The following is a 26480-nucleotide window of genomic DNA, read 5'->3' on the forward strand; positions in this document are numbered from 1 at the left end:
CATAGAGATAATTGTTTTCAAAACTCAGATCCTTTAAATATCACCAGGACTTTCACGCCACATAGAATCAAAGTCAGTGATTTCATAAAACCAAAGTGATTTTCTGAACACATGATTTTACAGAGACAGGAAGCAGAATAAACTGACATATCAGTGGGTGTCTTAGAATAGAGAATAGTCATCCATTTGTTTCTCGTGAGAAGTACTGTATGTCTTCACGGGTTTATTCAGCTATGGTTTTCTTGTAAAACAATGATATCTTTGTCTGGAAAATTAAAACATCAGTGGTTTAATAACTGTCTTTAATTTGAATTCAAATGTTCCCCACTGCAGCTCACGTAATGCAAAAAAACCTCCCTTTAATCTTTTGATTTTTTATTGCTTATAAGTACAGGTTACGGAAATACTGTACAAACGTTGTGGTTAAATCTACCCATATGACATGGACACAGACTGATTCATATGCATTCTACAAAATTACAGGAGAGAAAATAAACATCTCAAAAAGATGTGGCAGTAATATGCTACTGCAGACCAAAATGTACACTTTGCCACTCTGTTGCATCATCTTTAAGTTCTATTGCCAAACTGTGATCTTTGCCTGTTGTTCCAGTATTATTATAACTTCCTGTAAATATCTGTCCCTATGTTCACCACATTGTCATGTTTACAGGGATGTGCTGGCAAAGAAGGCTATATTGGGTTCAAGGGAGACATGGTAAGGGAATGGATCACTGGTGAAATAATTGTTTTGAAAATGTTTCAGTAATGCTGCTGAATGATGAGTATACCCCAAATGACTTATGGATGTCATTTTTATGGTAAGTACAGTATGTGAATTCGTTTTTTCAGTGTGTGTGTTGGTTCTATACAGATTAAGGATCTTAATTTCAGCCCTTTTTCTACAGCAGTAAAATAATCCTACAGCAACAGGAAATTTGAATTATTATGTGGATTATAATTAATTAAGATTTTTGTAGGGGTTGATACATTTTTCATAAGGGAAAATCGTCTGAAGTTTCAAAGTGGAAATGACAAACTTCAGAAGCATTTTTGAACCTCAAATAGTTCTGCAACAGGGTGATCAAATTAAGATGCTACATCTGTACCTGTTGGGACTTGTACTTTGTTGATCACAGTGGTGTAAAGTACTAAAGTAAAAAATACTTTAAAGTTCTACTTTAAGCCGTTTTTTTGGGTGTCTGTACATTACTTTATTATTTATATATTTGAAAACTTTGACTTTTACTTCACTAGTTACCTAAGGAAAATAATGTACTTTTTACTCCATACATTTTACCTGACACCCAAAAGTACTCATTACATTTTGCATGGCTAGCAGGACAGGAAAATGGTCCAATTCACGCACTTATCAAGAGAACACCCTGGTCATCTCTACTGCCTCTGATCTGGCGGACTCACTAAACACAAATGCTTTGTTTGTAAATTATGTCTGAGTGTTGGCGTGTGCCCCTGGCTATCCATAAAAAAATATATAAAAGAAAATTATGCCGTCGGGTTTGTTTAACATAAGGAATTTGAAATGATTTATACGTTTCCTTTCAATTCTTAAGTAAATTTGAGCAATTACATTGACTTTTGATAATTAAGTACATTTAAAACCAAACACTATTAGACTTTTTCTCCAGTAGTATTTCACTGTGTGACTTTTACTTGAGTAATAATCTATTAAAGGTATCTTTACTTTTGCTCAAGTATTACAATTGGGTACTTTTTCCACCACTGGTTGACCATCACTCACTGTCATAGACTGCTCTCTTATCTCTGCTTTCCTAGGGATCTCAGGGTGTCAGAGGGCAGGAGGGCAGGAGAGGTGAGACAGGCCTCCCAGGTCCTCCAGGCCTACCCACCCTCTACCTGTGGAGGAACTCCCAGGAGGATTGGACTGACTTCAGGGTGAGATTCGTTCTATCTGTCCAGTGTCCACCCATATCACAGGCTGCCTGGGAGTATTATAAAACTTATTGTAACAATGCAGTTTTTGTGTATGTGCTGTGTTGTCAAAGAATAACTTGATCTCCCAGTTCACCTGGCTATGCTTTTGGAGGCTATACTGTAGAGCAGCAGCCACCACCGCCCACTGCCTTGGTTCAAATCAAATCCAATCTAATTGTATTTGTCACATGCGCCGGATACAACAGGTGTAGACCTTACCGTGAAATGCTTACTTTACAAGCCCTTAACCAACAATGCAGTTCAAGAAATAGAGTTAATAAAATATTTACTAAATAAACTAAAGTAAAAATAAAAATAAAATCAATCAAAAAGTAACATAAGAAATGTACATAACAATAACAGGGGGTACCAGTACTGAGTCAATGTGCAGGGGTACAGGTTGGTCGAGGTCATTTGTAAAGTGACTATGCATAGTTAATAATCAGCGAGTAGCAGCAGTGTAAAAACAAAGGAGGGGGAGCTTGGGCTTGGGGGTAGAAGCTGGAGCCCTTTTGGACATAGACTTGCTGCTCCGGTACCGCTTGCCGTGCGGTAGCAGAGAGAACGGTCTATAACTGGGGTGAATTGAGTCTTTGACATTTTTTCGGGCCTTCCTCTGACACCGCCTATTATATACAGTGGGGCAAAAAAGTATTTAGTCAGCCACCAATTGTGCAAGTTCTCCCAGAGGCCTGTAATTGTCATCATAGGTACACTTCAACTATGACAGACAAAACGAGGGGGAAAAATCCAGAAAATCACATTGTAGGATTTTTTATTAATTTATTTGCAAATTATGGTGGAAAATAAGTATTTGGTCACCTACAAACAAGCAAGATTTCTGGCTCTCACAAACCTGTAACTTCTTCTTTAAGAGGCTCCTCTGTCCTCCACTCGTTACCTGTATTAATGGCACCTGTTTGAACTTGTTATCAGTATAAAAGACACCTGTCCACAACCTCAAACAGTCACACTCCAAACTCCACTATGGCCAAGAACAAAGAGCTGTCAAAGGACACCGGAAACAAAATTGTAGACCTGCACCAGGCTGGGAAGACTGAATCTGCAATAGGTAAGCAGCTTGGTTTGAAGAAATCAACTGTGGGAGCAATTATTAGGAAATGGAAGACATACAAGACCACTGATAATCTCCCTCGATCTGGGTCTCCACGCAAGATCTCACCCTGTGGGGTCAAAATGATCACAAGAACGGTGAGCAAAAATCCCAGAACCACACGGGACTCAAATCCTACAGTGCCAGACGTATCGCCCTGCTTAAGCCAGTACATGTCCAGGCCCGTCTGAAGTTTGCTAGAGAGCATTTGGATGATCCAGAAGAAGATTGGGAGAATGTCATATGGTCAGATGAAACCAAAATATAACTTTTTGGTAAAAACTCAACTCATCGTGTTTGGAGGACAAAGAATGCTGAGTTGCATCCAAAGAACACCATACCTACTGTGATGCATGGGGGTGGAAACATCATGCTTTGGGGCTGTTTTTCTGCAAAGGGACCAGGACGACTGATCCGTGTAAAGGAAAGAATGAATGGGGCCATGTATCATGAGATTTTGAGAGAAAACCTCCTTCCATCAGCAAGGGCATTGTAGATGAAACGTGGCTGGGTCTTTCAGCATGACAATGATCCCAAACACACCGCCCGGGCAATGGAGGAGTGGCTTCGTAAGAAGCATTTCAAGGTCCTGGAGTGGCCTAGCCAGTCTCCAGATCTTAACCCCATAGAAAATCTTTGGAGGGAGTTGAAAGTCCGTATTGCCCAGCAACAGCCCCCAAACATCACTGCTCTAGAGGAGATCTGCATGGAGGAATGGGCCAAAATACCAGCAACAGTGTGTGAAAACCTTGTGAAGAATTACAGAAAATGTTTGACCTCTGTCATTGCCAACAAAGGGTATATAACAAAGTATTGAGATAAACTTTTGTTATTGACTAAATACTTATTTTCCACCATAATTTGCAAATAAATTCATAATAAATCCTACAATGTGATTTTCTGGATTTTTTTTCCATTTTGTCTGTCATAGTTGAAGTGTACCTATGATGAAAATTACAGGCCTCTCTCATCTTTTTAAGTGGGAGAACTTGCACAATTGGTGGCTGACTAAATACTTTTTTGCCCCACTGTTGGCCCTGGATGTCAGGAAGCTTGGCCTCAGTGATGTCTTGGGCCGTTTGCACTGCCTTACGGTCAGATGCCGAGCAGTTGCCATACCAGGCAGTGATGCAACTGGCCAAGACGCTCTCGATGGTGCAGCTGTAGAACTTTTTGAGGATCTGAGGCCCCAGCCAAATCTTTTCAGTCTCCTAGAGGGGGGGGGGTGGTTGTCATGCCTCTTCACAACTATCTTGGTGTGTTTGGACCAGTATAGTTTGTTGGTGATGTGGACACCAAGGAACTTGAAACTCTCGACCCACTCCACTTCAGTCCCATCAATGTTAACGGGGGCCTGTTCGGTCCTCTTTTGTCTTGCTCACATTGAGAGAGAGGTTGTTGTCCTGGCACTACACTGCCAGGTCTCTGACCTCCTCCTTGTAGGCTGTCTCATCATTATCGGTGATCAGGCCTACCATTTTTGTGTCGTCAGCAGATTTAATGATGGTGTTGGAGTCGTGCTTGGCCACGCAGTTGTGGGTGAACAGGAAGTACAGGAGGGGACTAAGCATTCACCCCTGAGGGGCCCCGTGTTGAGGATCAGCGTGGCAGATGTGTTGTTACCTACACTTACCACCTGGGGGCGGCCCATCAGGAAGACCAGGATCCAGTTGCAGAGGGAGGTGTTTAGTCCCAGGGTCCTTAGTTTAGTGATGAGCTTGGAGAGCACTATGCTGTTGAACACAGAGCTGTTGTCAATGAACAGCATTTTCACATAGGTGTTCCTTTTGTCCAGGTGGGAAAGGGCAGCGTGGAGTGCAATTGAGATTGCGTGATCTGTGGATCTGTTGGGGCAGTATGCGAATTGGAGTGGGTCTAGGGTTTCTGGGATGATGGTGTTGATGTGAGTCATGACCAGCCTTTCAAAGCATTTCATGGCTACAGACGTGAGTACCACGGGCGGTAATCATTTAGGCAGGTTACCTTCGCTTTCTTGGGCATAGGGACTATGGTGGTCTGTTTAAAATGACAGACTCGGCCAGGGAGAGGTTGAAAGTGTCAGTGAATACACTTGCCAGTTGGTCAGCGCATGCTTTGAGTACACGTCCTGGTAATCCATCTGACCCTGTGGCTTTGTGAATGTTGACCTGTTTAAAGGTCTTGCTCACATCAGCTACAGAGAGCGTGATCACACAAATAAACCAAATCATTTTTATTTTGATAAACATGTGGTTTTCAGTGTTTGAATAGTGTGGATTTGACAGTGAAATGCTTTTGTGAGTGATGTTATGTTTGCTCTGTGTCTTTTCCCTACAACATTTATCACTCCAGATTTGACATCTTCTATACAATATTTAGTCGCAAAGGTTCAGTTTGATTACATTATTTACATCAAATAATTCAATGCTTTGTTTCTTGAATTAAGTTGATTGCTGCAATTTTGTAAGTGCATCAACGTGGCAGATAAGTTACTGGAAGTACATTTTAAGGATCAATGAATCTGTGACACAGCATAAAAGTTGTATCTTATAATCATACACACATACACAAGACTAGTATGGATTTTATACACAAGAGCCACCTTTATCTCATATTCAAATGGATACGTTGTATTCAAACTTTACTTTCTCGAGTCGTGTTTATCTCCCACATAAACATCTTGATGTGTGATTAGATTAGGCAAGGGCATATTTTTCCATATGTAATGAAAATGTAAACCTAGGCAGGTTTTTATAGACTCAAGGCCCTCTGTGATCCTTTGGGGGTAAAACCTGCTTCCATTTCAGGGCTGGCTTGTTTAGTCCTTTCCCCAAGTGTTTTCTAGCTACAGCCTTAAAGCCTGTTTGGATGGCCACAGCTGAACGAGACTGAAGCAGGTCTCCAGCTCCATCAGGAACACTCTGATGTAGCTAACTACGGTAATGAGGCTGTGTCAGAGGAGGGAGTATTGTAACTGAAACGACCAGTAGGATGCAACGGTCAGCCCATCTGCTCTGGATTTCCCCTCTCTCCAGTGATTAAAGGCCCTGAGCTGTGTGAATGGTCTACAGTGTTGCTGGCAGCTGGGAGCACACTGGGGGCTCTGACAGCCTATTAACCCCCCCACTCACCCTCAGTTTAGCTAGGCCAGTCTGTGGAGACCCAGGTTTAGGGGAGGTCCAGGCCTCTCATCCTTTCTGAGCTTCACCTTAACTGGGCATGCAAGGCAAGCCTTCTGCCCTGGGGAGCAGAACCTGAACCGGAGCTCTGGGCCAAGACAAACACTACCCAAGCGGTGGCAGCTAAGGCGGTTTCATATAACCAGCGGCCCTATGTGTAATTCTGTGGGAGTCAGTTGCCTCCAACTTCCCCAGCCCACAGCGTACAGTGACAGCATGCTCTGTGCCAATGCCACATCCCTTATCTACCATCTGAGCAGGCAGAGAGACTGCATGGGGCTCTCAACACTTTGCCCTTATTTCATTTGGCTGCATCTCAATGTAACAACCTTAAGTGTTACAAGAAATTATGGTTGAGATTTGACCTTGAGCAAACAGTTGCGTGTTTCCCTCTCAGCAGTATCTGGGTGAAGTAGCTGGCACTTATTCCATATAATGTAATCGGGTTGCAGTAGAGCCTGTATGAGCCCAAATCTACCTTGGAGCTTAACACATCTGTTCACCGAAAAAAAGAAATACATTACCGTTCCTGCCATTATATACAGGACAGCAGAGTGTGCATTACAATGTAGTTTTAACACGCTGTTGTTAGCTAGACATGGGGAAGTTGTGCTATTGTCGTAAGACAGGTTTCGTTCCCATGATGTAACTACTCTCCGTCCTATATTATGCCAATGACCTCTGCTTGTTTTTTCCAGCGATCATCCTTCTTCCATTTGCTGCGTGCAGGCTGGCCTGTAAGTATCACAACTCAGTGATGTGTGCCAACTGCACTACAGTGGGTCAAAGATGCTGTGTGTGCCTGAGTGTGTTACTGATGGACGTCTTCCTATTAAATCCTCAGACAGAACAGGGACCTCCTGGACCGATAGGGGAAATGGGCAAACCTGGCCTACCAGTGAGTGATATATCCATTTACTGTACACTAATCACAAATAAACTATGGTCATATGCCCTTACATGAATTTATCAATGCAAAGACATTCATGTAAGTGTAGGCGACGTTGGGCTAATAACTGATAGGTTGCTGATTCGATTACCTGAGCCAGCGAGAAAAATCTGTCGATGTTTCACTGTACCTATCCGGTGTATGTGACAATAAAACATGTTTTTATTTTTTTCTGCAGGGCATTCCTGGAGATCCTGGACACAGACGAATGCCAGGACACAGGGGAGACATGGTAATCTTAACAATACAACTAGCAACTTGTTATACAAATGTTCACCTAGTGGTTAATGCACATTCAAGGCTCAGTATTGTCTACCATCTGAGATCTCCTAGTCTTCTCTGAGGTTTTGTTCTAAGCAGCTAAATGTATGAATCATGCCTGGTGTTATGTCTGTGCCAGGGTTACCCTGGGCCGAAGGGTGTGTCAGGTCGAGGAGGGACCTGGGGCAGAGATGGTCAGCATGGCCTGGATGGACAGCCAGGGCCACCGGGATTGCCTGGGCTTCAGGTAACACCAAAGACATTCACATGATACATTATTTACAGTCAATCTAAACATTTTAACTGAGTAAAATCAACTCATACAATACAAGATTTGATTAGAATGAAACAAGGAAGAAAGTATGGACTTCTATGACTGTAATGGCATGGCGGTGGTTTCTATTTCAGGGTCCTACAGGCTATAAGGGAGAGAATGCTCCTCCAGGGGAGAGAGGAGATGAGGTGAGAATACCAGTGTAAGGTACACAACATGTCTGTATGGCAAAATGCCAGATTAGTGCAGGGAAGTGGCTGTCAAACAAGCACTCTTCTCCAAACTGTGTCTATGGTCAGATCTCACAGTTCATACACTATACCCAGTCAGTGGAAACAACCAGCATGACTGTAGGTCCAGGAGCTTTTCCTGACCACAGAACCTGGAAAACCATCAGACAGGCTCTAGTAATAAGCAGTCATCATCTAGAGTCTGTTAGTTACTGTGATCTATTCCCCTTTTATGATGATGACCGATTCCACATTTGAGTGTGAAGCTGCCTGGATCCCAAACATGCCACCAGTCACCAGCTGGTGGCACTAGGGGACACCACAAACCCCATGGTTATACATGTTGGTTTATAGCAGGGGTCTCCAACCCTGTTCCTGGAGAGCTGGCCTCTTGTAGGTTTTCACTCCAAACCGAGTTGCAACTAAACATGTTCAGTTTATCAACCAGATAAATATTAGGACTAGGTGTTCTAGATCAGGGTTGCAGAGAAAACCTACAGGACGGTAGCTCTCCAGGAAAAGGGCTGGAGAGCCCTGGTTTATAGTAACATCACTGGCACGTCTCCTGTCTTTCTCTCCTCACTGAACTACAGGGTTTCACTGGCAAGACAGGTCCATGTGGAGACAGAGGGAAGACTGGAGAGAAGGTAACTTTTTAAAACTTTTCAAAATTTCTACTCTTTAAACCTTTTTTATTCTCAAAGTGGAAGTAGGCTGATGTTGTTCTGCACATGTCCACAAAGTGTTATTGCACTGCTCTCTAGTGGATGGAAACATCAATGGCTGCTTTGCTCAACACCAGACCTGGTTTCTTTTCAACTCATCCAAGCCTGTTTGGAACATGCTTGTATTTTTTTGCACTTTCATTATCAAAGGCACACTGAGAATATTTGTATATATTATATTAAATATATGAATTCACTTTTCACGATCATGATCATCTGTTGCCTATGCTTATTAATGTAGTTTTCCCCAAGAGTAGACATATTTCTTGCTATGTTCTCCAGGGTTCTAAAGGAGAGCCAGGGGAACCAGGTTCTGTTGGCCCACTTGTGAGTAGAACACTTTTATCCTCTGGCCCTAATTCAGCTCTCAAATGCTGATAAGTGCTGATATTTTGACTGTACTGTGGGTAATACAGATGTGGTTTATTAAGCTTGTGCATCATACAATAACTGTTTTAATTTCAGGGGCCGGTTGGTAAAAGAGGAGTCCAAGGGTTTTCAGGGTCACTTGGGCCTCAGGTAAGACTTTGAATAACAATCAATAATCCTAATGGAACACAACTGTGTTACAATCCATGCAGCCACACTATTTGATGGTGGGGGGTTCTAGATCAGTGGTTTCCAACTCCAGTCCTTCAGTACCCTCAATGGCACACATGTTTGTTGTTGCTCTGAACAAAAAACAACTGGTGCAGGTGTCCCTATCTCTTCTGTTTTTCAGGGTGATTCTGGGTATGATGGCGCCCAAGGTCCATTTGGGCCAATGGTGAGTGTAGGAGTATCATGCAAGCTCTTACGGTTACTATCACATCTACCTACTTTACTGCCGCAGTCACAACACACTTGACAAATCAGTGCAGACGTACCACTTGCACAGGAAAACAATGGACGTTGTTTTTTTGTGTTTGCATATTCACATATGTACTGTATGTGCCCAAACAGGGGGCTCCAGGTGTTACTGGTATGATTGGATCACAGGGGGTGAACGGCTCAAGGGTCAGTATACTGTATTTACCAATGCACAGTGGGCAGTGGATTGATGATTGATTGGCACAGACCAGAATTGTGTAGCTGGTCTGCACTCAAAATAGAGATTCAAGGTTTCTATTTCATTCAGGAGTGGGTCGATCGACAAACATTTTGGCCTAAGCCTTCAACAGTGTCATCCTCCTAAGGTGAGATTCTTTAGTGTGAGCTCATTAAAGGTAATCACCAACAGGTGCATTCATGTGTGCTCTCCTGGGACAGACACACATGTTTTATTTTACCAGTCAAGTCTATTAAACTCAAATTCTTATTTTCAATGACAGCCTTATTCAAGGGCAGAACAACAGATTTTTACCTTGTCAGCTCAGGAATTTGAACTTGCAACCTCTCAATTAATAGTCCAACGCTCTAACCACTAGACTACCTGCCGCCCCTCAATAAGGCATCTCAATATGCAATACATAATCTAATATTGAAACAAGTAACTTTCGTTAATGCATTGGAAAAACAATGTCTATAAAAAGTTACAGGAAAATAGGAATTCACATTAGAAGTTAGGTTCAGAACACCCCTGCAACAAGCAGCCTAGTCACAAAAAAGGCACCAAATCCAACTCCACATTAAGTCCACCTGGGTATAGTGTGCATAATGTGAAAATCCAAAAAGACTCTCTCTGCAGGAAAGTTCTTTCAATATTGCCACCTCTATGTGTAGCCCAAACCTTTTCTATACCAATACACTGTCAGTTCTATGGCCCACTTCCATAAAATGTCTGGCAACAGGAGAGTGCGGACCAGCTACACAATTTTGGAATTCTATTGCATTTTGGTCGACGCACCTGAGCGCAGTGCTCACAACAACTTTGATCGACATAGACTGCATGGTATTTCATTTTATTTGACAATTAATGAAAAACAGCCATGCACAGTAACAGTCATCCTGTGTAAGGGTTTGTCCTTCTGCTGTGTTCCTCACAGGGAGAAGCAGGGCCAGATGGACCAGTTGGCCGTAAAGGGCCTTCAGTATGTGTCTTTGTTATATTCCTGTCATCGAGACTTCCTTTTTTCTTTCAGATATTTTTCAAACTGAACTCATTCTTCTGTGTATTGTTTTTCTCATAGGGTCCCATAGGATTGTCAGGACAGAGAGGTTCTCCTGCACTTCGAGGAATCCAAGTAAGCAGGGAAGGCCTTTTTTTGAGATGGAAAAATTAAAATATCACAATATTATTTGTTGACAATATTATATTGATATTTGACTCCAAGTATAAATTTACAAAAAAACAATTAAAAAGTATATATATTTGCTTCTTTAGGTAGTGTTAGCTAGCGCCAGTCGGCTGTACCTACTCCAAAATTCCAGTTTTTCAAAAGCTTGTTCTCCATTGTCTTTTCGCACTGAACACAAATATAAACTCAACATGTAAAGTGTTGGTCCCATGTTTCATGAGCTGAAATAAAAGATCCCAGACATTTTCCACACACACAAAAAGCTTATTTATTTCAAAGTTTGTGCACACGTGTTTACATCCCAGTTAGTGAGCATTTCTCCTTTGTCAAGATATTCCATCCACCTGACAGGTGTGGAATATTATATCACAACACAATGCTACAGATGTCTCAAGTTTTGAGGGAGCATGCAATGGCATGCTTACTGCAGGAATGTCCACCAGAGCTGTTGCTGCCAGAGAATTTAATGTTAATTTCTCTACCATAATCCGCCTCCAACGTAGTTTTAGAGAATTTGGCAGTACGTCCAACCAGCCACACAACTGCAGACCACATGTATGGCATCGTGTGGGAGAGCGGTTTGCTGATGTCAACATTGTGGAAAGAGTGCCCCATGGTGGCTGTGGGGTTATGGTATGGGCATAAGCTATGGACAATGAACACGATTGCACTTTTTTTCTGAATTTTACCCTCTTTTTCTCCCCAATTTCGTGGTTACCAATTGTTAGTAGTTACTATCTTGTCTCATCGCTACAACGGGCTCGGGAGAGACGAAGGTTGAAAGCCATGCATCCTCCAAAATACATCCCAACCAAGCCGCACTGCTTCTTAACACAGCGCGCATCCAACCCGGAAGCCAGCCGCAGCAACGTGTCAGAGGAAACACCGTGCACCTGGCGACCTGGTCAGCGTGCACTGCGCCCAGCCCGCCATAGGAGTCGCTAGTGCGCGATGAGACAAGGATATCCCTACTCGCCAAACCCTCCCTAACCCGGACGATGTTAGGCCAATTGTGCGTCGCCCCATGGACCTCCCGGTCGTGGCCGGCTGCGACAGAGCCTGGGCTCGAACCCAGAGTCTCAGCACAGCTAGCACTGCGCCACCCGGGAGGCCTCACAATTGCACTTTATCAATTGCAGTTTGAGTGCACAGAGATACCGTGACAAGATTCTGAGGCCCATTGTTGTGCCATTTATCCGCCGTCATCTCATGTTTCAGCATGATAATGCACGGCCCCATGTCACAAGGGTCTGTACACAATTCCTGGAAGCATATGTGTATGACAGCTTGTTCCAGTTCCCAACAATATCCAGCAACTTTGCACAGCCATTGAAGAGGTGTGGGACAACATTCCACAGGCCACAATCAACAGCCTGATCAACTCTATGTGAGGGAGAACTGTCACGCTGCATGTGGCAAATGGTGGTCACACCAGATACTGACTGCTTTTCTGATCCATGCCCCTACCTTTTTTTAAAGGTAACTGGGACCAACAGATGCACATTTGTATTCCCAGTCATGTAAAATCCATAGATTAGGGACACATTTATTTATTTAAATTGACTGATATATATATATATATGAACTATGACTCAGTAAAAAAAAAATAGGTTGCATGTTACGTTTATATTTTTGTTCAGTATAAATAGTGAGCCAACATATTTTTCGCAATACATATTGTATCGGCACCTAAGTATCGTGATATTATCATATTATGAGGTCCCTGGCAAATCCCAGGTCTACTAAAAATGGACCAGCCCATCTGTCATTTGCCCGAAATTCCAGATGGCCAGTCCGCCACTGCAAGTAAGACATGCCAGCTAATTTGCACAGCAAATACACAGGCTCTGTGGTTATAATATTCACTTGATCCTTATGCGTTTTGATATACTGTAGCAGCAAAATTGGTGAAATTATATGATTATAGATACTCATTATCAGTTCATACAATAATAGCACTGGTGGAAATCTCAATGTTCTTGCCAGCTACAGTAGATCTAGGAGATGACTTGTTTTCCTGGTATTCTCTCAGTAAATGTTGAGTTGAGTTTGGGGCTACCTGTTTAGTTTTTGGAAATGTTCTAGTCCTAATGACTGCTCTTGCACACCAAAAGCTGGCTCCTGGCAAGCAGAGCAGACAATGGGGCTCTCCCTGAAGCCTAGTAAGACAGTGGCGTAGACGTGAAAACCTACTTTTTAAATATCCATCTCCTGGCTAGTCTCAGTCTAGTGAAATATTAGCCATATCCAGATGGCCTCATAACCATGTGATTCAGATCCTGGGACAGGCCGTATAATCATATTGTTCATTATTGCAAACAAACTGTATGATGACTTAGATGTACTTTATGACCTATTAATAAAACAGGCTCTGACATACACAATGTGTATGCATACAACTGGTCTACTTGCATATAGCCTCATCATACGTCAACATTTTATTTTGCTGAAACAGTATTGAATGTTCTCATTTATTTTGTTGTCAGGGACATCCAGGGATGTATGGTCTTCCAGGTCAAAAAGGTGACATGGTAAGTTTAGTCACGTTCATCTTCTGTTTAATAAAATTCATCTCTTGTCAAGACCCACATAGGCCCAGTCATAAATCAACCCCTGCCTCTATCCCCTAGACACTTGCTGATGGCACCTGGTAGGAGTTGGTTTAGTCTATTTGATTATGTTTGTCTATTTCTGATTCTCTAAAGGGTGAAGTCGGGCCAATGGGCATGAAGGGTTTACCAGGCCTTGAAGGGCCCGTGGTGAGTTCTTTGTGGATGAGCTGCACATTACTCTACATTTTCATTTGGATAGACATGTGGCTGCAAACACATTTTGGGATAAAACATAAACAGCATTCTGCATGGCATAATCAACATGCCAACATAGACTATTGTGAAAACTGATTCTAAAAGCTGTTTTAAAACTGGGTCATCAGAACAAAAAAGGTTTATTCGCCAGCTTTGTTGTTTGACTTATGGCCTCACTGCAGCAATAAAGTTCTTTAAAATCACAAATCTCCATGTGTCTTGCATCTCAGAGCTGACTCTGGCTTTTATACAGAAACATATGAGTTGACTTCTCACTCATTTTACAACTCTGCCAGCTGGTATTTCACTCACATGTTTTAGCTCCTGGTTTTAGTTCAAGCTCTAAAACAACAGAAATGGAAAACATATTTTGGATATGGCAATCTGTTTTACAGGGGTTTCCTTATTGGGATGAGGGCATACCTATATTTACTCTAAACATAGTATATAGTAAAAGGGTACCCACTTAATCCCACCAAACGGGCCTGACATCCGATCTCGCTAGATACCCTGGGATACACTGTAGTGTAGAGAATCTAAAGCATCTGTGTGACTTTATGAGTTAAACAAATCCATGTCACTGTCTCTCTACCTCCTCTCCTCTCTGACGAAGTATCTGTCTGTCTTTTAGGGGACTGCTGGAATTCCAGGTCTGAAGGGGGCTCCAGGTGGCACAGTAAGATGTATATAATTATTCTCTTGTTTATTAAACAGGAGTGACATCTTTAGAGAGGAGTGAGGCTCTATTCTATGAATCCTATCTGAGAAGATCTGACTTTTCCTATAGGGCTTCAGAGGACTAGATGGAGACAAAGGAGATGCTGGACGCAAAGGAGACAGGGTAGAGACTTGATTATGGGTTTGGATGCAGTAGTACAAGAATCATGACTATCACAAAGGCCATATTCATGAAGATCTCGTTAAAATAAAAATGGTTGTGAAAACCTTCATATTATATGGTGTTTTGATACCATTAGTATTTTTTTCCTCAGGGTTCTGTTGGTGCATCAGGGATCCTAGGCCGTCAGGGTGAGAGGGGTCAGAGTGGCCTCTCAGGCCTTCCTGGTGTCAGAGGTCAAGCTGGCCCCCAAGGCATTCCGGTAAACATCAGGATGACACCTGCTATTCACAGCCTTTATTACTGTAACACACATTAATAACACTCCTCATCTTCCTACTGTACCTCTTCTGCTGTTATATACTGATACATGATTCATGTCAAATGTATGAAGGATTATGTTGGATACCTGTAGTTTGTGTTTATGAAATGGCACGGCTCATTTGAATCTTTGATGAGAGGGCTCTGATCCCTTTCTCTCTCCCATGCAGGGTGAAGACGGAGAGGTCGGCCTCCAGGGAGTGGTTGGAAAGGAGGGGTCAAAGGTCAGCAGAGTTTATCACTGTCTGGTGGAGTGATTACAACAAACTAGACTTAGACGTAGAATTACTTTATTTTTCCTGAGGGAACTTCATGTCCTGAGGGAACAACTAGAGCTCTTCTGTTAGACCTCTCCTTTGTTCTAGTCTACATGCAGCTGCATTCAATGAGCCAATATTGAATGGCCAGCTTCCCAAAGATAACCTGAGTTTCAATACAATACAATATAATACTGACAGAGTTATGTCATGTCATATTCTTGTATCACATGCCATAATACAGACTCAAAATCTTAATTTTGAATGTCTCTCTTTGTTTCCACCTAAGGGCCACAGGGGAACTCCAGGCCATAATGGGAAATCAGGACCTAAAGGACCCAGGGTAACTGTCCCCTCAAATACAGTGTTTCCCAACTCCAGTCCTGATTACAGTCCTGATTAGTCCTGAGTACTCCCAATAGTAATCAATTTAGTTGTAGCCCCTGATAAAGTCACCTGATTCTACTGATTGAGGGCTCAATGATTAGTTGACAAGTTGAATGAGGTATGCTTGTTCGGGGCTACAACAGAAATGTGGGGTACTAGAGGACTGGAGTTTGGAAACACTGCTGTAATAGATCATCTTTCTAGATACATTACTATACCCTCTGCTGGAAGATGTTGCTGGGACTGGGGGAATAATCACATTCTCCCTCTGATATCTTCTATTTCCAGGGTCGTACTGGACAGCCTGGTCTTTTTGGTATACCTGGAATCCTGGTAAGAAAACAGTATTCATTCTCATATGAGTATTACTTGACAGACAATCCTTGATGGATAATGTAGCTATAGTAACAATCAGCTGTCCTTGTTGTGTGATAGTAATAATCAGCTGTCCTTGTTGTGTGCGGTATGTATGCCAGACGTGTTTGTGTCTATGTCTGTGTGTTATGTTGCAGGGTTTTAGAGGCCTCATTGGGACTGAGGGTGCAGAAGGAAAGCCTGGTACACAGGTTCCCATTTTATAACTTTTAATTTTTTAAATATCACTTATTAGAATTTTCTACTGACTCCTTATTGTCTACTGTGCATTGTCAATGCAGTTCCTTGAACAGGTACTAACCCAGCGGTTTCAATCATTATTGATAAGTAGGTTTCAGGATAAGTTGATAAGTAGGTTTCAGGATAAGTTCTGTGTACAGGTAGATAGATAGATAGATAGATAGATAGATAGATAGATAGATAGATAGATAGATAGATAGATAGATAGATAGATAGATAGATAGATAGATAGATAGATAGATAGATAGATAGATAGATAGATAGATAGATAGATAGATAGATAGATAGATAGATAGATAGATAGATAGATAGATAGATAGATAGATAGATAGATAGATAGATAGATAGATACTTGATTTGCCCCTACAAAAATGTCCATTAATTATAATACACATAATAATTAAAATTTTCCTTTGCTGCAGGATTATTTTCCTGCTGTAGAAAACTGACTAAAATTAAGATCCTACATCTGTACAGAAAATAAATGTATGGCATGATAAAAACAATATGTGTAATGTTTGTGTTGTTGTGTGTGATTGTAGGGTGACCTTGGTTCTGCTGGTATTCGTGGAACTAAAGGACACAGAGTGAGTCAAACCCCTTTAACCAATCAGCTCTAATCAAGTAAAAGTCAACAGTAAAAAGAAAAGAAACACAAATGGCTCAATCATTGCTGAACTCTCATAAACCATAGCAATAAAGAGAGGTGTGATTGGTTGTTTTTCAGATGATCCTCCTTAGACACAGATATAACAGCTTGCCTGTGGGCCTGTGGTGGCTATTGCTGTCCCAGCTCTCCTGTTTATATGGGCACCTACATGTCAGACAGATAAGACTAGATAGTGTACCAGTAAAGAGGTTTACAAGGCCCTGATCATCCCCAGGGGTTTGTAGGCTCAGTCAGTCAGTGTCTTTGTAAGACAAATTCAGCATGGCACAGCCAGGGATGATCTGAGGTCCTCAACACTGCTTTGTAAAGTCTTGATACGTGATGCTGCTAGGGCACATTGAATTAGGGTATACATTTGTTGCTACAGTACATGGTCGTATATTCACGAGTCAATGTGTGTTTAACCTCTCTGTCATAAATCCAGGGATTTTCAGGTCTGGGGGGAGCACCAGGACGAGCAGGTCCACCAGGTTCTCAGGTATGTCCAACAATAAATGTCGCTCACCTATCATTGCTGGATCTGCACATTCTGTCACCCTGCTCAACCTACCCATTCCTACCCTTTATGTTTATATCTATTTCATGATTTCAACAGGGTCCTCCAGGAAAGTCTGGACAAGACGCCAGTCCTGGGCCACCTGGTGATAGGGTGAGTACTGTAGGCCAAGAGCCTCTGTCTCAAATCGAAATATTACCGACATTTCTTGTTAATGAGTCTCTCTGTTCTCTAGGGCTTCACAGGGAAAGATGGCGTGGAGGGTCGCCAGGGGCCAGTGGGCATGTATGTAAGTGTTGCCTGTCCAACCCCAACAAGGTGTTATAGTGGGCTAGTGGCCATAACCAGTCTACATTTAATTTATCTTAATGTGTTTAGAAAAGTATTTTTATAATCCCGCTGTGAGAGTTCATGCTCTGTAGGTGTTACTGTAATCTGTTCTTTTTTCTAAGAAAAGTGTAAAAGATAGATGTTTAAACCAATTATTATCATCTTAGTGCAGTGGTACCTACTACTGCCAACAACCAACTTTGTGTGGAACAACCAACTGTAACCGTAACTGTGGAAACCCATTCCTTGTACAGGGCTACCCAGGAGCAGTGGGTTTAACTGGGAGACCTGGTCATTTTGGAGAGAGGGTAAGAAAATGCCCCATACAGTTCTACCACATGTTAGTGTTAGTATAGTTGTTGATTTCATTGAATGCCACCTGTCTGTCTGTCTAACCTTAGGGGGAACCTGGTGTGAGAGGTCCCGCTGGTATCCCTGGGAAGAGTGGACCACCAGTGAGTACACTGTACTGACACTCCCATTATGGAAAGAATAGTGTAAACTAATATTGGTGGAAATATTACACATTGATACCTTTTATTACCACGTTGATGTTTTTGATCTGTCCTATAGGGGTTAAAGGGATCTCTTGGAGAGAGAGGGCCGGCTGGACCTCAGGTAAGGAAGCTCACTCTTTAAGACCATTTGACTAATACAGACTAGCTTTAGACACACTGGATGAGGTTTCCCCCTGGAGTTACAGCCTGACTCTGCCATGATGTTTTTCTGGTTTATCCACCTCAGGGTCGTCAAGGAGACGATGGACTCAATGGCATACAGGGGTCACCAGTGAGTAGCACTTTTAAATCATGTCCTTGTCCTCTTGTTTGGTTAGATGGCACTTTGATGATTTGGTCATTTTGTTTTCTTGAGACAGATTAATTTATGAGGTCCATGGTTGGCCGATGTGAATGTACTATGGTCCATATTTGTCTTCTGGTTGAATCAGAAGATAATAAAAAAAACATGTTTTTATTGTTACATACATCGGATAGGTGCAATGCAATGTGTTTTTTACAGGGGCAGCCCTGGAGCAAATTAAGGTTAAGTGCCTTGCTCAAGGGCACTGGTATTTGAATCAATGACATTTTGTTTACTGGCCCAAAGCTTTAACCGCTATGTACCTGGTTTTAGGGTCCTCCAGGCCTACCAGGGCCAGAGGGCAAGACAGGAAAGCCAGGCCCCCCAGGAAGCCAGGGGCCTCTGGGGCCTCAGGTGCTAGCCGGACCCACCGGGTTTCCAGTGAGTGGGTACTTTTCATCTTTCTCATTGTTTAATTCCAATAAAAACATGTAATCAGAGGCCTATCTGTATATTGGTATTATATTAGTATATTATATTATTTTTTGTATTATTATATATTCTGTTGATTAAATATTCTAGTGAACATTACAGATATTAACATGTATTATCAATACATGTATTGTCACTCTTGAGTCTGCTAATCTATTTTATCTACTGTATCCAGGGCACTCCTGGGATAGATGGAGTAACGGGGCAGGTTGGAGAAAATGGAGTGCAGGTGAGTTCAATGCCAGCCCTAGCTCTTGTCTTTTTCTATTTTCCAATGATAGATTGAAAGGAATAAAGCATGAATCATGACAGCCAGTAATGCATTGAGTGATGTACTGTACTGTACTGTTGTGTCTGTTTAGGGAGCAGCAGGGCCTGTTGGGGACAGTGGGCCATCTGGACTGGATGGACAGCAGGTGTGTGTCTGTTCTTCCACCTCCATTAGGACTGATGTTGTGTTTTTTGCTATTTCTTGTTTTCATGGGGTAAAGTGTGGTATATCATACAATACCTTTGCAATAGTGCTATCATGGCTGACATTGATGACCCTGTACTGTATTCTCCTGCCTCCCAGGGTCCCCCAGGAACAGTTGGTGAGGAGGGGCCATCTGGCAGGAAGGGGGAACCGGTCAGTGACATCATCACAATAGGATTTCCTCCCCTTTTCAGTAGTTCAGTTCAAATGTGTTAATTAGATCGCTCACTACTCTATCCCCACCTTTCTGACCCCATCTATGTTGCTGTGAGACAGGGAGCTCCAGGTCCCTTTGGAAAGGCAGGGCCGAATGGACTACAGGGAGAGCCAGGTGCACAGGGCTCCCAGGGGATGCAGGGTGAGACTGGGCCAAGGGGCAAAGAGGTCAGTTGTATTACCCTTTCTACCAAGCTCATCTACAGACACAGGCGGCCATCATTATCAGCTTGGGATGTGGTTATCATGGTTTTCTGTGATTGTCTGTTGCAGGGAGAGATGGGAGGTTTCGGCAATAGAGGATATCCTGGTCCTAAAGGACAAAAGGTAATGGAATTAACAGGATGAAGAAGGCCTACTTAATATATGCTTTATGTGTGGTTCTATATGTATAATACAATGCCTGTTAAGATTTTCAGAAGTCTTTGAAAAATGTTTTCTTGCTCCTCTGCCATACAAATCCCAATCTGATACTTTCCATATTTTTGTTTTTCCTCTCCAGGGGGACATAGGACCTCGTGGATTTTCTTGGTTGGAGGGGCCCTCAGGAGCTCTTGGGGACAATGGGAAAAGAGGAGTGAAGGGAGAGAAGGGCTACGTAGGACTACGAGTGAGTGACTGATAAGGTGTATTCTATACTAATGTTTGATGGTTTAATAGAGGTGATGTGTGTGTGACATGTAGATTTGGCGCTTCAACAGTGTTCTGTTTCTGTTCATCAGGGCCAGGTGGGGTTGATGGGGGAAGCTGGACCATCAGGCTTGTCTGGACTGGAAGTAGGTTTGAAGTAGACTGGAGTGTATTGATAGTTAGAACATCTGTTATTACTCAGTAATGGCAATGTCTCTAATGGCTTTGTTGAATACTCTGCCTCACAACCTGTTATTGTTCCAGGGTGTTCCAGGACCTTTTGGATTAGCTGGGGCTGATGGACCACAAGGGCAGAAGGTACAGTATGATGTTGAAATTCTCTAATCACGATAGGGACAATGATGCCATATAGCTGTACAGTAACATGGAGTTGTAATTTCTCTAGGGGGACAAAGGCCCTTATGGTATGGCTGGGAACCCTGGAAACTCAGGCCTTAAGGTATGTATTGCCAGCAAAATTGTTGTTCATTTTCATGTATGAATTATAGAAAGTAATGTAACTGTAGGCTTGATTGGTTTTATTGAGCTGTTGTCTTCTAATGACAGGGGATGTCAGGCATCAGTGGAGTGAATGGTGACATGGGGAAACATGGACCAAAGGTACCTAGTATCCAAATCATCTGCCAATTTATATTGATAAGATTGTAATTCAAACCATATGCACAGCATCATTGATTGCACTTGCATGGTCAATTTCTGTCATAATTCAATTTTGTTGGTTTATTGTAGGGAGTGCGGGGAGGCATGGGGAGACAGGGAGAGATTGGTCCAAAGGGTTTCCCCGGACTTAAGGGGCCCAAAGACGAGCCTGGAGATAAAGGAGAACCAGGAGAGCAGGTGAGGCTGATTGATATCTTTCTTTCTAGAGAACATCTAAATTGTTCATTAAGATGACGGTCTGAATGTCTCTGTCGGGTCCAGGGGCCAGAGGGTCTTCCAGGCGACAGGGGGCCCCAAGCGTCTCCTGGATTGAAGGTAGGAACACAGACACATATGAACTGTGGTGTTGATATGTCTTTGGCAACATGACATAAGTTAGTAAACATTTTGGTTGATGTTTTTTTTACTCATCCCTACTCTTAGGGTTTGCCTGGTGAGGTGGGGCCTCAGGGAACTGTTGGCCCACCAGGACCTTTGGTAAGTGCTACAATAACGTTTTAGACCTTATATATAAATGAAACACACATATTCCAATATCTTCACCAGAAATAAACGTCTACTGATGACGTTTTAGGATAAGTCAATATTACCATTTTGCTCTTCAGGGACCAAAAGGTCAAACAGGCCCTGAGGGGAGACTAGGCCAGAAAGGTCAAAAGGTCCGTTTAAGCTTCACCTTTCACCCGTCTTTACATCTACATATATAGTATTTAGCACTCTGTCCCATTCTGACATCCTACCTGTATCAAAGGCCATATCATAATGTCCACTTAGTGTAGTATGTGATTGTAGGTCTTTCTTTTTGTCAGGGGTATGATGGTCGAAATGGGTATCCAGGAAAGACCGGACACATTGGAAGGAGGGTGAGAATTGCACCATTGCTTATTCAGTCTCTTTTTCCCATGTTAAAAATGTATCGTTCCAACTAATATGGATCTTGATTCTTCATTTGATTCTAAAAGCTGTTTTTGTTTCCATGTAAGGGGAATAGAGGAAAAACTGGAAGCAAAGGCTTAGGTGGAGAGAGAGGAGAAAAGGTCAGTAATCACTATTGACCGTGAGAAACTCTGGCCCGATTTTGCATTCGCCATAACATACAGTATAATGTTTCTTCACCTTGATAATATGTTGCAGTGGTGAGAGTTTGTGTAAGGTCGATGGGGCATCACATTTTAATTAGGATTTGACCTTTCTTTGGCCTACAGGGAAAGAGGGGAGATTTTGGTTCAACCGGGCCTCCAGGAAGACAAGGGCCTTACGTAAGTTATTTGATCTGTTTTGGAAAGGCTGTGTGCACTTTTCAATGCCAGGAGGATTAGCTGTATAACTCAATCACTGGGTCCCCAAAACTCAGCAAATAACATCCCTTGTTTCTCTCAAAGGGGACACCTGGCTTACACGGAGAGAAGGGTCTAATGGGTGGACCAGGTATAGAGGTAAGACCTTGACTGAAGCCTCAACAGGATTATGATATGATTGAAGAAGTACAGCACTTTGAGCTCATTTTATGTGACACTAATATATTTCCCCTAAACTTACAGGGAGAGAAGGGGAAGATGGGATTAACAGGTCCTCCTGGAGGTCAGGGGTTGAAGGTACTTTTGAACTAATTTAAAAAGTACCTAATTTATTATAGGTGGTCCGTCTGTAGCTCAGTTGGTAGAGCATGGCGCTTGTAACGCCAGGGTAGTGGGTTCGATCCCCGGGACCACCCATATGTAGAATGTATGCACACATGCTTTGGATAAAAGCGTCTGCTAAATGGCATATATTATTATATTATTATATATTATTATATTATTATTATTATATTATCCCAAGAAGCATATTACACTTGAGTCAGATGTACTAAAAATCTTAATGTAGATTCACTATGGATGTATTTTGCCTCCATCATTCCCATGTTCATATCCCTATACATTTCCTGTATGTAATAATGGACCCAGTTCCATGATCTATTGAGTCAGTTGAGTGTCTGTTTCAGGGGACACAAGGCCTTTTGGGTCAGACAGGGAGGGCTGGTCTAAAAGGAGAACAAGTAAGATGCACCTTCTAGTATCTGTCCGTCTAGTGTGTTCCGACTCAGTGTTCTGTTAAGTATTCATCATTACTCGTGGCATTGCTGTTGAGTTGTATTGACAGTGATTTATGTGTTCTGTCTTTGTAGGGAGACATTGGTCCTCATGGGGAATGGGGGACTCCAGGTCTACCTGGACTGCCTGTAAGTTGTCCTTTTTCAGAAATATGGTACTGTTATTACCCTTGTGTTTCTGAAAATTTCGTAAACATACTTATACAGGAAAAAAAGTAAATGCTAATGTGATTAATTTTCTCTTTCTATAGGGTTTGTTTGGAAAAAGGTATGTGTATAACAGTTCTCTAAATACAAATACACACATTTGTTCTGTTTTTTATTTCATACCTTTGTGTCTTGTCAATGAATTATTGGGGGATTGACTGAGGGCACTGACTAAATTTGCCTAATTGTCAGGGTCTAAAAGGATTTGCTGGAACAACAGGTCCTGTTGGAGTGAGAGGCCTGCCTGTGAGTATGACCCTACTCACATCACAAAACATTACAGTAGCAGACACTTTACATCTGTTTAATGAAATCAAAATAATTCCTGACCCAATCTGGCAACCCAGGGCAATGAGATTAATTTAGATATTGTGTTTGTTTTTCCTTATTTATGTCAGGGCCTCCCTGGACCTCCTGGCCCCCCTGGAACCTCTCTGAATCTCTCTCTGGCACAACTCAAGGCAAGTCGTTGGTAATCTATCCAAGCACATCCAAATACTTCCATTTTGAAACTAAAGCCATTTAAAAAAAAAATTAAAAACCTTTATTTAACTAAGCAAGTCCGTTAGGAACAAATTCTTATTTTCAATGACAGCCGAGGAACAGTGGGTTAACTGCCTGTTCAGAGGCAGAACGACAGATTTGTACCTTGTCAGCTTGGGGATTTGAACTTGCAACCTTCCGGTTACTAGTCCAACGCCCTAACCACTAGGCCATCCTGCAAATTTAGCCATAACTATTTATATTACAACGCCTTGTTTCACCCCCTGCCTGATCAGGACCTCATGTACCTGTCAGACAAGCCCAACTACCTCCTGATCCAGACTCTGCTGGATTTATTGCACCAAGAACTGCACTTGCTCATAGATCCACCAGACGGCACTAAAGAACACCCGGCTACCACCTGCTTGGAGCTCTGGATCTCCCAGCCCAACTTCACTAATGGTATGCGCTTTTTCCACAATGTGAAGACTTCTCTGTTATATTCTAATACCACAATATTGGTATCAGATATTTTAAAGCATCTTAAATGTACAATATGCTTATTGGATTTGTGTGGGAGCGGTTGTACAGCAGCAGAGAGATGGAACCCTGCTCAGTTTCTGATGTAAAGGTTGTTACTTGTTCCAGGGATGTATTACATTGATCCTAACCAGGGCAGCCCAGCTGATGCCCTTCTGGTGTACTGTGACTTCACTGCAGCACCAAAGACCTGTCTGTCTCCGCTCCAGCCTCAGGTACTTGCACACACACTTCTGGCTCTGGGACCCACTGAACTTTAGATCTTATATAATATGGTAATAACATATGCTAAATGTATGTAATAACATATGAAATACATTCGAACTTCAGGTGCCAGTAAAAGCATGGCTGAAGGATTCAGGGACAAATAACTCATTTCATTGGTTGAGTTCAAAGGAAAAAGGCTTTCAGGTAAGCCTCAAATCCAATCATGATTCTCAAATCGAATCAAATCAATCTTTATTTGTCATATGCAAAGAATACATGTGGTGTACACAGTACAATGAAATGCTTTTGTGTTTCTGGTTTGATACCCTTCCTTCCATGCCCTCTCCCAGTTTGAGTATCTAGGACCTGACGTGGTGCAGATGAGATTCCTGAGGTTGAACAGCAGGCTCACCAGTCAGAACATCACCTACTCCTGCCAGCATGGGAACATACAGGGACCAGGCGAAAGAGAGGTGAAGTTCCTGGCAGACACACAAAGACAGAGTTACCTGGGGACATTACAAGATTGCGTGGTATGTTATTAGACTACCCTATAATGATTACCATGTACTGTATTAGATTGTGGTGGTGGTGGTGGTGGTGGTGGTGGTGGTGGTGGTGGTGGTGGTGGTGGTGGTGGTGGTGGTGGTGGTGGTGGTGGTGGTGGTGGTGGTGGTGGTGGTGGTGAGGGAAGGTTGTTGAGAGATGGTGAAGAGAGTCACTTCAATACTTAATGTACTTTGTGTTTCTCTTGGCAGCCCTCTCAGGAGCTGCATTCCAGAGGCCGTCGTGAGGCGGTGTTCCAGTTTGAGAGTGAGGACTTGGATCTGCTTCCCCTGAGAGATCTGGCAGTGTTCGGCAGCAGTGACCTCACACAGGAGTTTGGATTCACTGTTGGGCCTGTGTGCTTCAGCTAAAGGAAGAGAGACACTCTCTAAGGACTGATAAGAGCAGAGACAACAATGAGACAACCACCAGCCAGTGGGGAAATGACCCAGAGAAATGGGAGAGAAACAGATACATAGAAAGACATCAGCATCTCTCCTCTTCTCATGACATTCTTGTTTATTGCTAAGACAAACCAACCAACAGGAAAAAGTGTCTCTTTTCTCTATCCAAAGATTGACCAGTTACAAATATGAACTGGTTAGTCTCTCCATTTTCAGAGGCCAGTGATATTCTTGAGAGAAATTATCTTTGTATTTTTGTTTACACTGATTTCACTGGTGATATTGAAACATGCTTATTTATGTAATTGGTTTAAATGACCGAGGTTTCTTTAAATGCTAAAGGTTGGTATAATTATTTTTTCACGTTACCCATACTTAATTCAGGTATGTTCTTGATGAAGAGCACTGTGGTTTACACATTAACCTTCACTGCTGCAATTTAACAATGTGTCCCAAATTGGAGACATAGCTAAATCTCTATTTTATGAGCTCCGTGCTCACTCTACGTCATTATATACACACTATACCCTTACATCTGCAGTTAGAAACTAAGAAACATTCCAATGTTGATCCCTTGGTTTTGACTATTATTAGGAACTATGACAATGAATTGTCTGGTGATAATATTGTATGGATTATTGCATCATCTGATAGATGCAGTAACCTAATCACCATTTGTGAAATTGTGATGTTTTGATTTCTGTTGATACAGAGGAACAATGCAGTACTGTAAAAAAAAAATGTGTTTTTACGTTTTTCTTCAGTTTCATTCTTGTTTCAAGATATGTATTTAATTGTCTGATTTACTTAATTTATATGCTGGCCATTTTCTTTGTTGTTTTTCTTTTTAAGTTTGAATAAATAGCAATCATTCATATTCTCATGTTTTGTATTATGCCCCCGAGATAATAGTACTTTTGTTGTTAGACGGAAATGTTTGAATAAATGAAGGGACTGTACTAATTAATTCCTGATGAATTGGTATTGTCGTATGGAATATTACACACAATTTATTGAGCACCCAAACCATTTGAAAATAAGCTATTTTATTTTCAGTAAAACTTGAAACAATTGAAAATGATGTGATTTGACTAGATTCGAA

The 26480-nt window shown here is 42.1% G+C and overlaps 2 protein-coding genes across 4 annotated transcripts in view; both read left to right on the forward strand.

Annotated features, from left to right (window-relative positions):
• Positions 1-23717, forward strand: part of si:dkey-61l1.4 (collagen alpha-1(I) chain) — a 67482-nt gene extending 43765 nt beyond the window's left edge. For both annotated transcript variants that reach the window (XM_046345385.1, XM_046345386.1), the window contains 56 exons: positions 674-718; positions 1798-1917; positions 6927-6965; positions 7073-7126; positions 7356-7409; positions 7578-7685; positions 7847-7900; positions 8536-8589; positions 8950-8994; positions 9133-9186; positions 9389-9433; positions 9610-9663; positions 10632-10676; positions 10776-10829; positions 13370-13414; positions 13589-13642; positions 14322-14366; positions 14478-14531; positions 14683-14790; positions 15020-15073; positions 15396-15449; positions 15782-15826; positions 16006-16059; positions 16651-16695; positions 17203-17256; positions 17374-17427; positions 17510-17563; positions 17859-17912; positions 18006-18059; positions 18178-18222; positions 18349-18393; positions 18739-18846; positions 19073-19126; positions 19260-19313; positions 19472-19525; positions 19649-19756; positions 19862-19915; positions 20091-20198; positions 20311-20364; positions 20483-20536; positions 20625-20678; positions 20786-20839; positions 20969-21076; positions 21161-21214; positions 21323-21376; positions 21505-21558; positions 21709-21762; positions 21883-21936; positions 22105-22158; positions 22282-22335; positions 22441-22494; positions 22884-22937; positions 23067-23120; positions 23243-23258; positions 23389-23444; positions 23597-23717. In XM_046345385.1, the coding sequence (XP_046201341.1) occupies positions 674-718; positions 1798-1917; positions 6927-6965; positions 7073-7126; positions 7356-7409; positions 7578-7685; positions 7847-7900; positions 8536-8589; positions 8950-8994; positions 9133-9186; positions 9389-9433; positions 9610-9663; positions 10632-10676; positions 10776-10829; positions 13370-13414; positions 13589-13642; positions 14322-14366; positions 14478-14531; positions 14683-14790; positions 15020-15073; positions 15396-15449; positions 15782-15826; positions 16006-16059; positions 16651-16695; positions 17203-17256; positions 17374-17427; positions 17510-17563; positions 17859-17912; positions 18006-18059; positions 18178-18222; positions 18349-18393; positions 18739-18846; positions 19073-19126; positions 19260-19313; positions 19472-19525; positions 19649-19756; positions 19862-19915; positions 20091-20198; positions 20311-20364; positions 20483-20536; positions 20625-20678; positions 20786-20839; positions 20969-21076; positions 21161-21214; positions 21323-21376; positions 21505-21558; positions 21709-21762; positions 21883-21936; positions 22105-22158; positions 22282-22335; positions 22441-22494; positions 22884-22937; positions 23067-23120; positions 23243-23258; positions 23389-23444; positions 23597-23674 (3297 nt within the window). In that variant the 3' untranslated portion in view covers positions 23675-23717. The remainder of the gene's footprint in view (positions 1-673; positions 719-1797; positions 1918-6926; positions 6966-7072; positions 7127-7355; positions 7410-7577; positions 7686-7846; positions 7901-8535; positions 8590-8949; positions 8995-9132; positions 9187-9388; positions 9434-9609; positions 9664-10631; positions 10677-10775; positions 10830-13369; positions 13415-13588; positions 13643-14321; positions 14367-14477; positions 14532-14682; positions 14791-15019; positions 15074-15395; positions 15450-15781; positions 15827-16005; positions 16060-16650; positions 16696-17202; positions 17257-17373; positions 17428-17509; positions 17564-17858; positions 17913-18005; positions 18060-18177; positions 18223-18348; positions 18394-18738; positions 18847-19072; positions 19127-19259; positions 19314-19471; positions 19526-19648; positions 19757-19861; positions 19916-20090; positions 20199-20310; positions 20365-20482; positions 20537-20624; positions 20679-20785; positions 20840-20968; positions 21077-21160; positions 21215-21322; positions 21377-21504; positions 21559-21708; positions 21763-21882; positions 21937-22104; positions 22159-22281; positions 22336-22440; positions 22495-22883; positions 22938-23066; positions 23121-23242; positions 23259-23388; positions 23445-23596) is intronic.
• Positions 23718-23967: 250 nt separating this feature from the next.
• LOC124033370 (collagen alpha-1(II) chain-like) lies at positions 23968-26352 on the forward strand. 2 transcript variants are annotated; one of them, XM_046345388.1, is made up of 5 exons: positions 23968-24143; positions 24330-24436; positions 24552-24632; positions 24779-24961; positions 25187-26352. In XM_046345388.1, exons 1-5 carry the CDS (start codon positions 23984-23986, stop codon positions 25343-25345), a joined length of 690 nt encoding a protein of 229 aa, XP_046201344.1. In that variant the 5' UTR covers positions 23968-23983; the 3' UTR covers positions 25346-26352. The 2 variants fall into 2 exon arrangements, with proteins under 2 accessions (XP_046201344.1, XP_046201345.1); XM_046345389.1 differs by having other exon boundaries at positions 24779-24901.
• Positions 26353-26480: the final 128 nt, after the last annotated feature.

The sequence above is a fragment of the Oncorhynchus gorbuscha genome, linkage group LG04 (genome assembly GCF_021184085.1).
Source record: "Oncorhynchus gorbuscha isolate QuinsamMale2020 ecotype Even-year linkage group LG04, OgorEven_v1.0, whole genome shotgun sequence".
Taxonomy (NCBI): Eukaryota; Metazoa; Chordata; class Actinopteri; order Salmoniformes; family Salmonidae; genus Oncorhynchus; species Oncorhynchus gorbuscha.

Coding starts and splice junctions, on each gene's coding strand:
- LOC124033370 (XM_046345388.1), top strand. CDS start 23,984: ATGTACCTGTCAGACAAGCCCAACTACCTCCTGATCCAGACTCTGCTG. Junction 24,437..24,551: donor TGTCTCCGCTCCAGCCTCAG/GTACTTGCACAC, acceptor TTCGAACTTCAG/GTGCCAGTAAAAGCATGGCT. Junction 24,962..25,186: donor GGACATTACAAGATTGCGTG/GTATGTTATTAG, acceptor TTCTCTTGGCAG/CCCTCTCAGGAGCTGCATTC.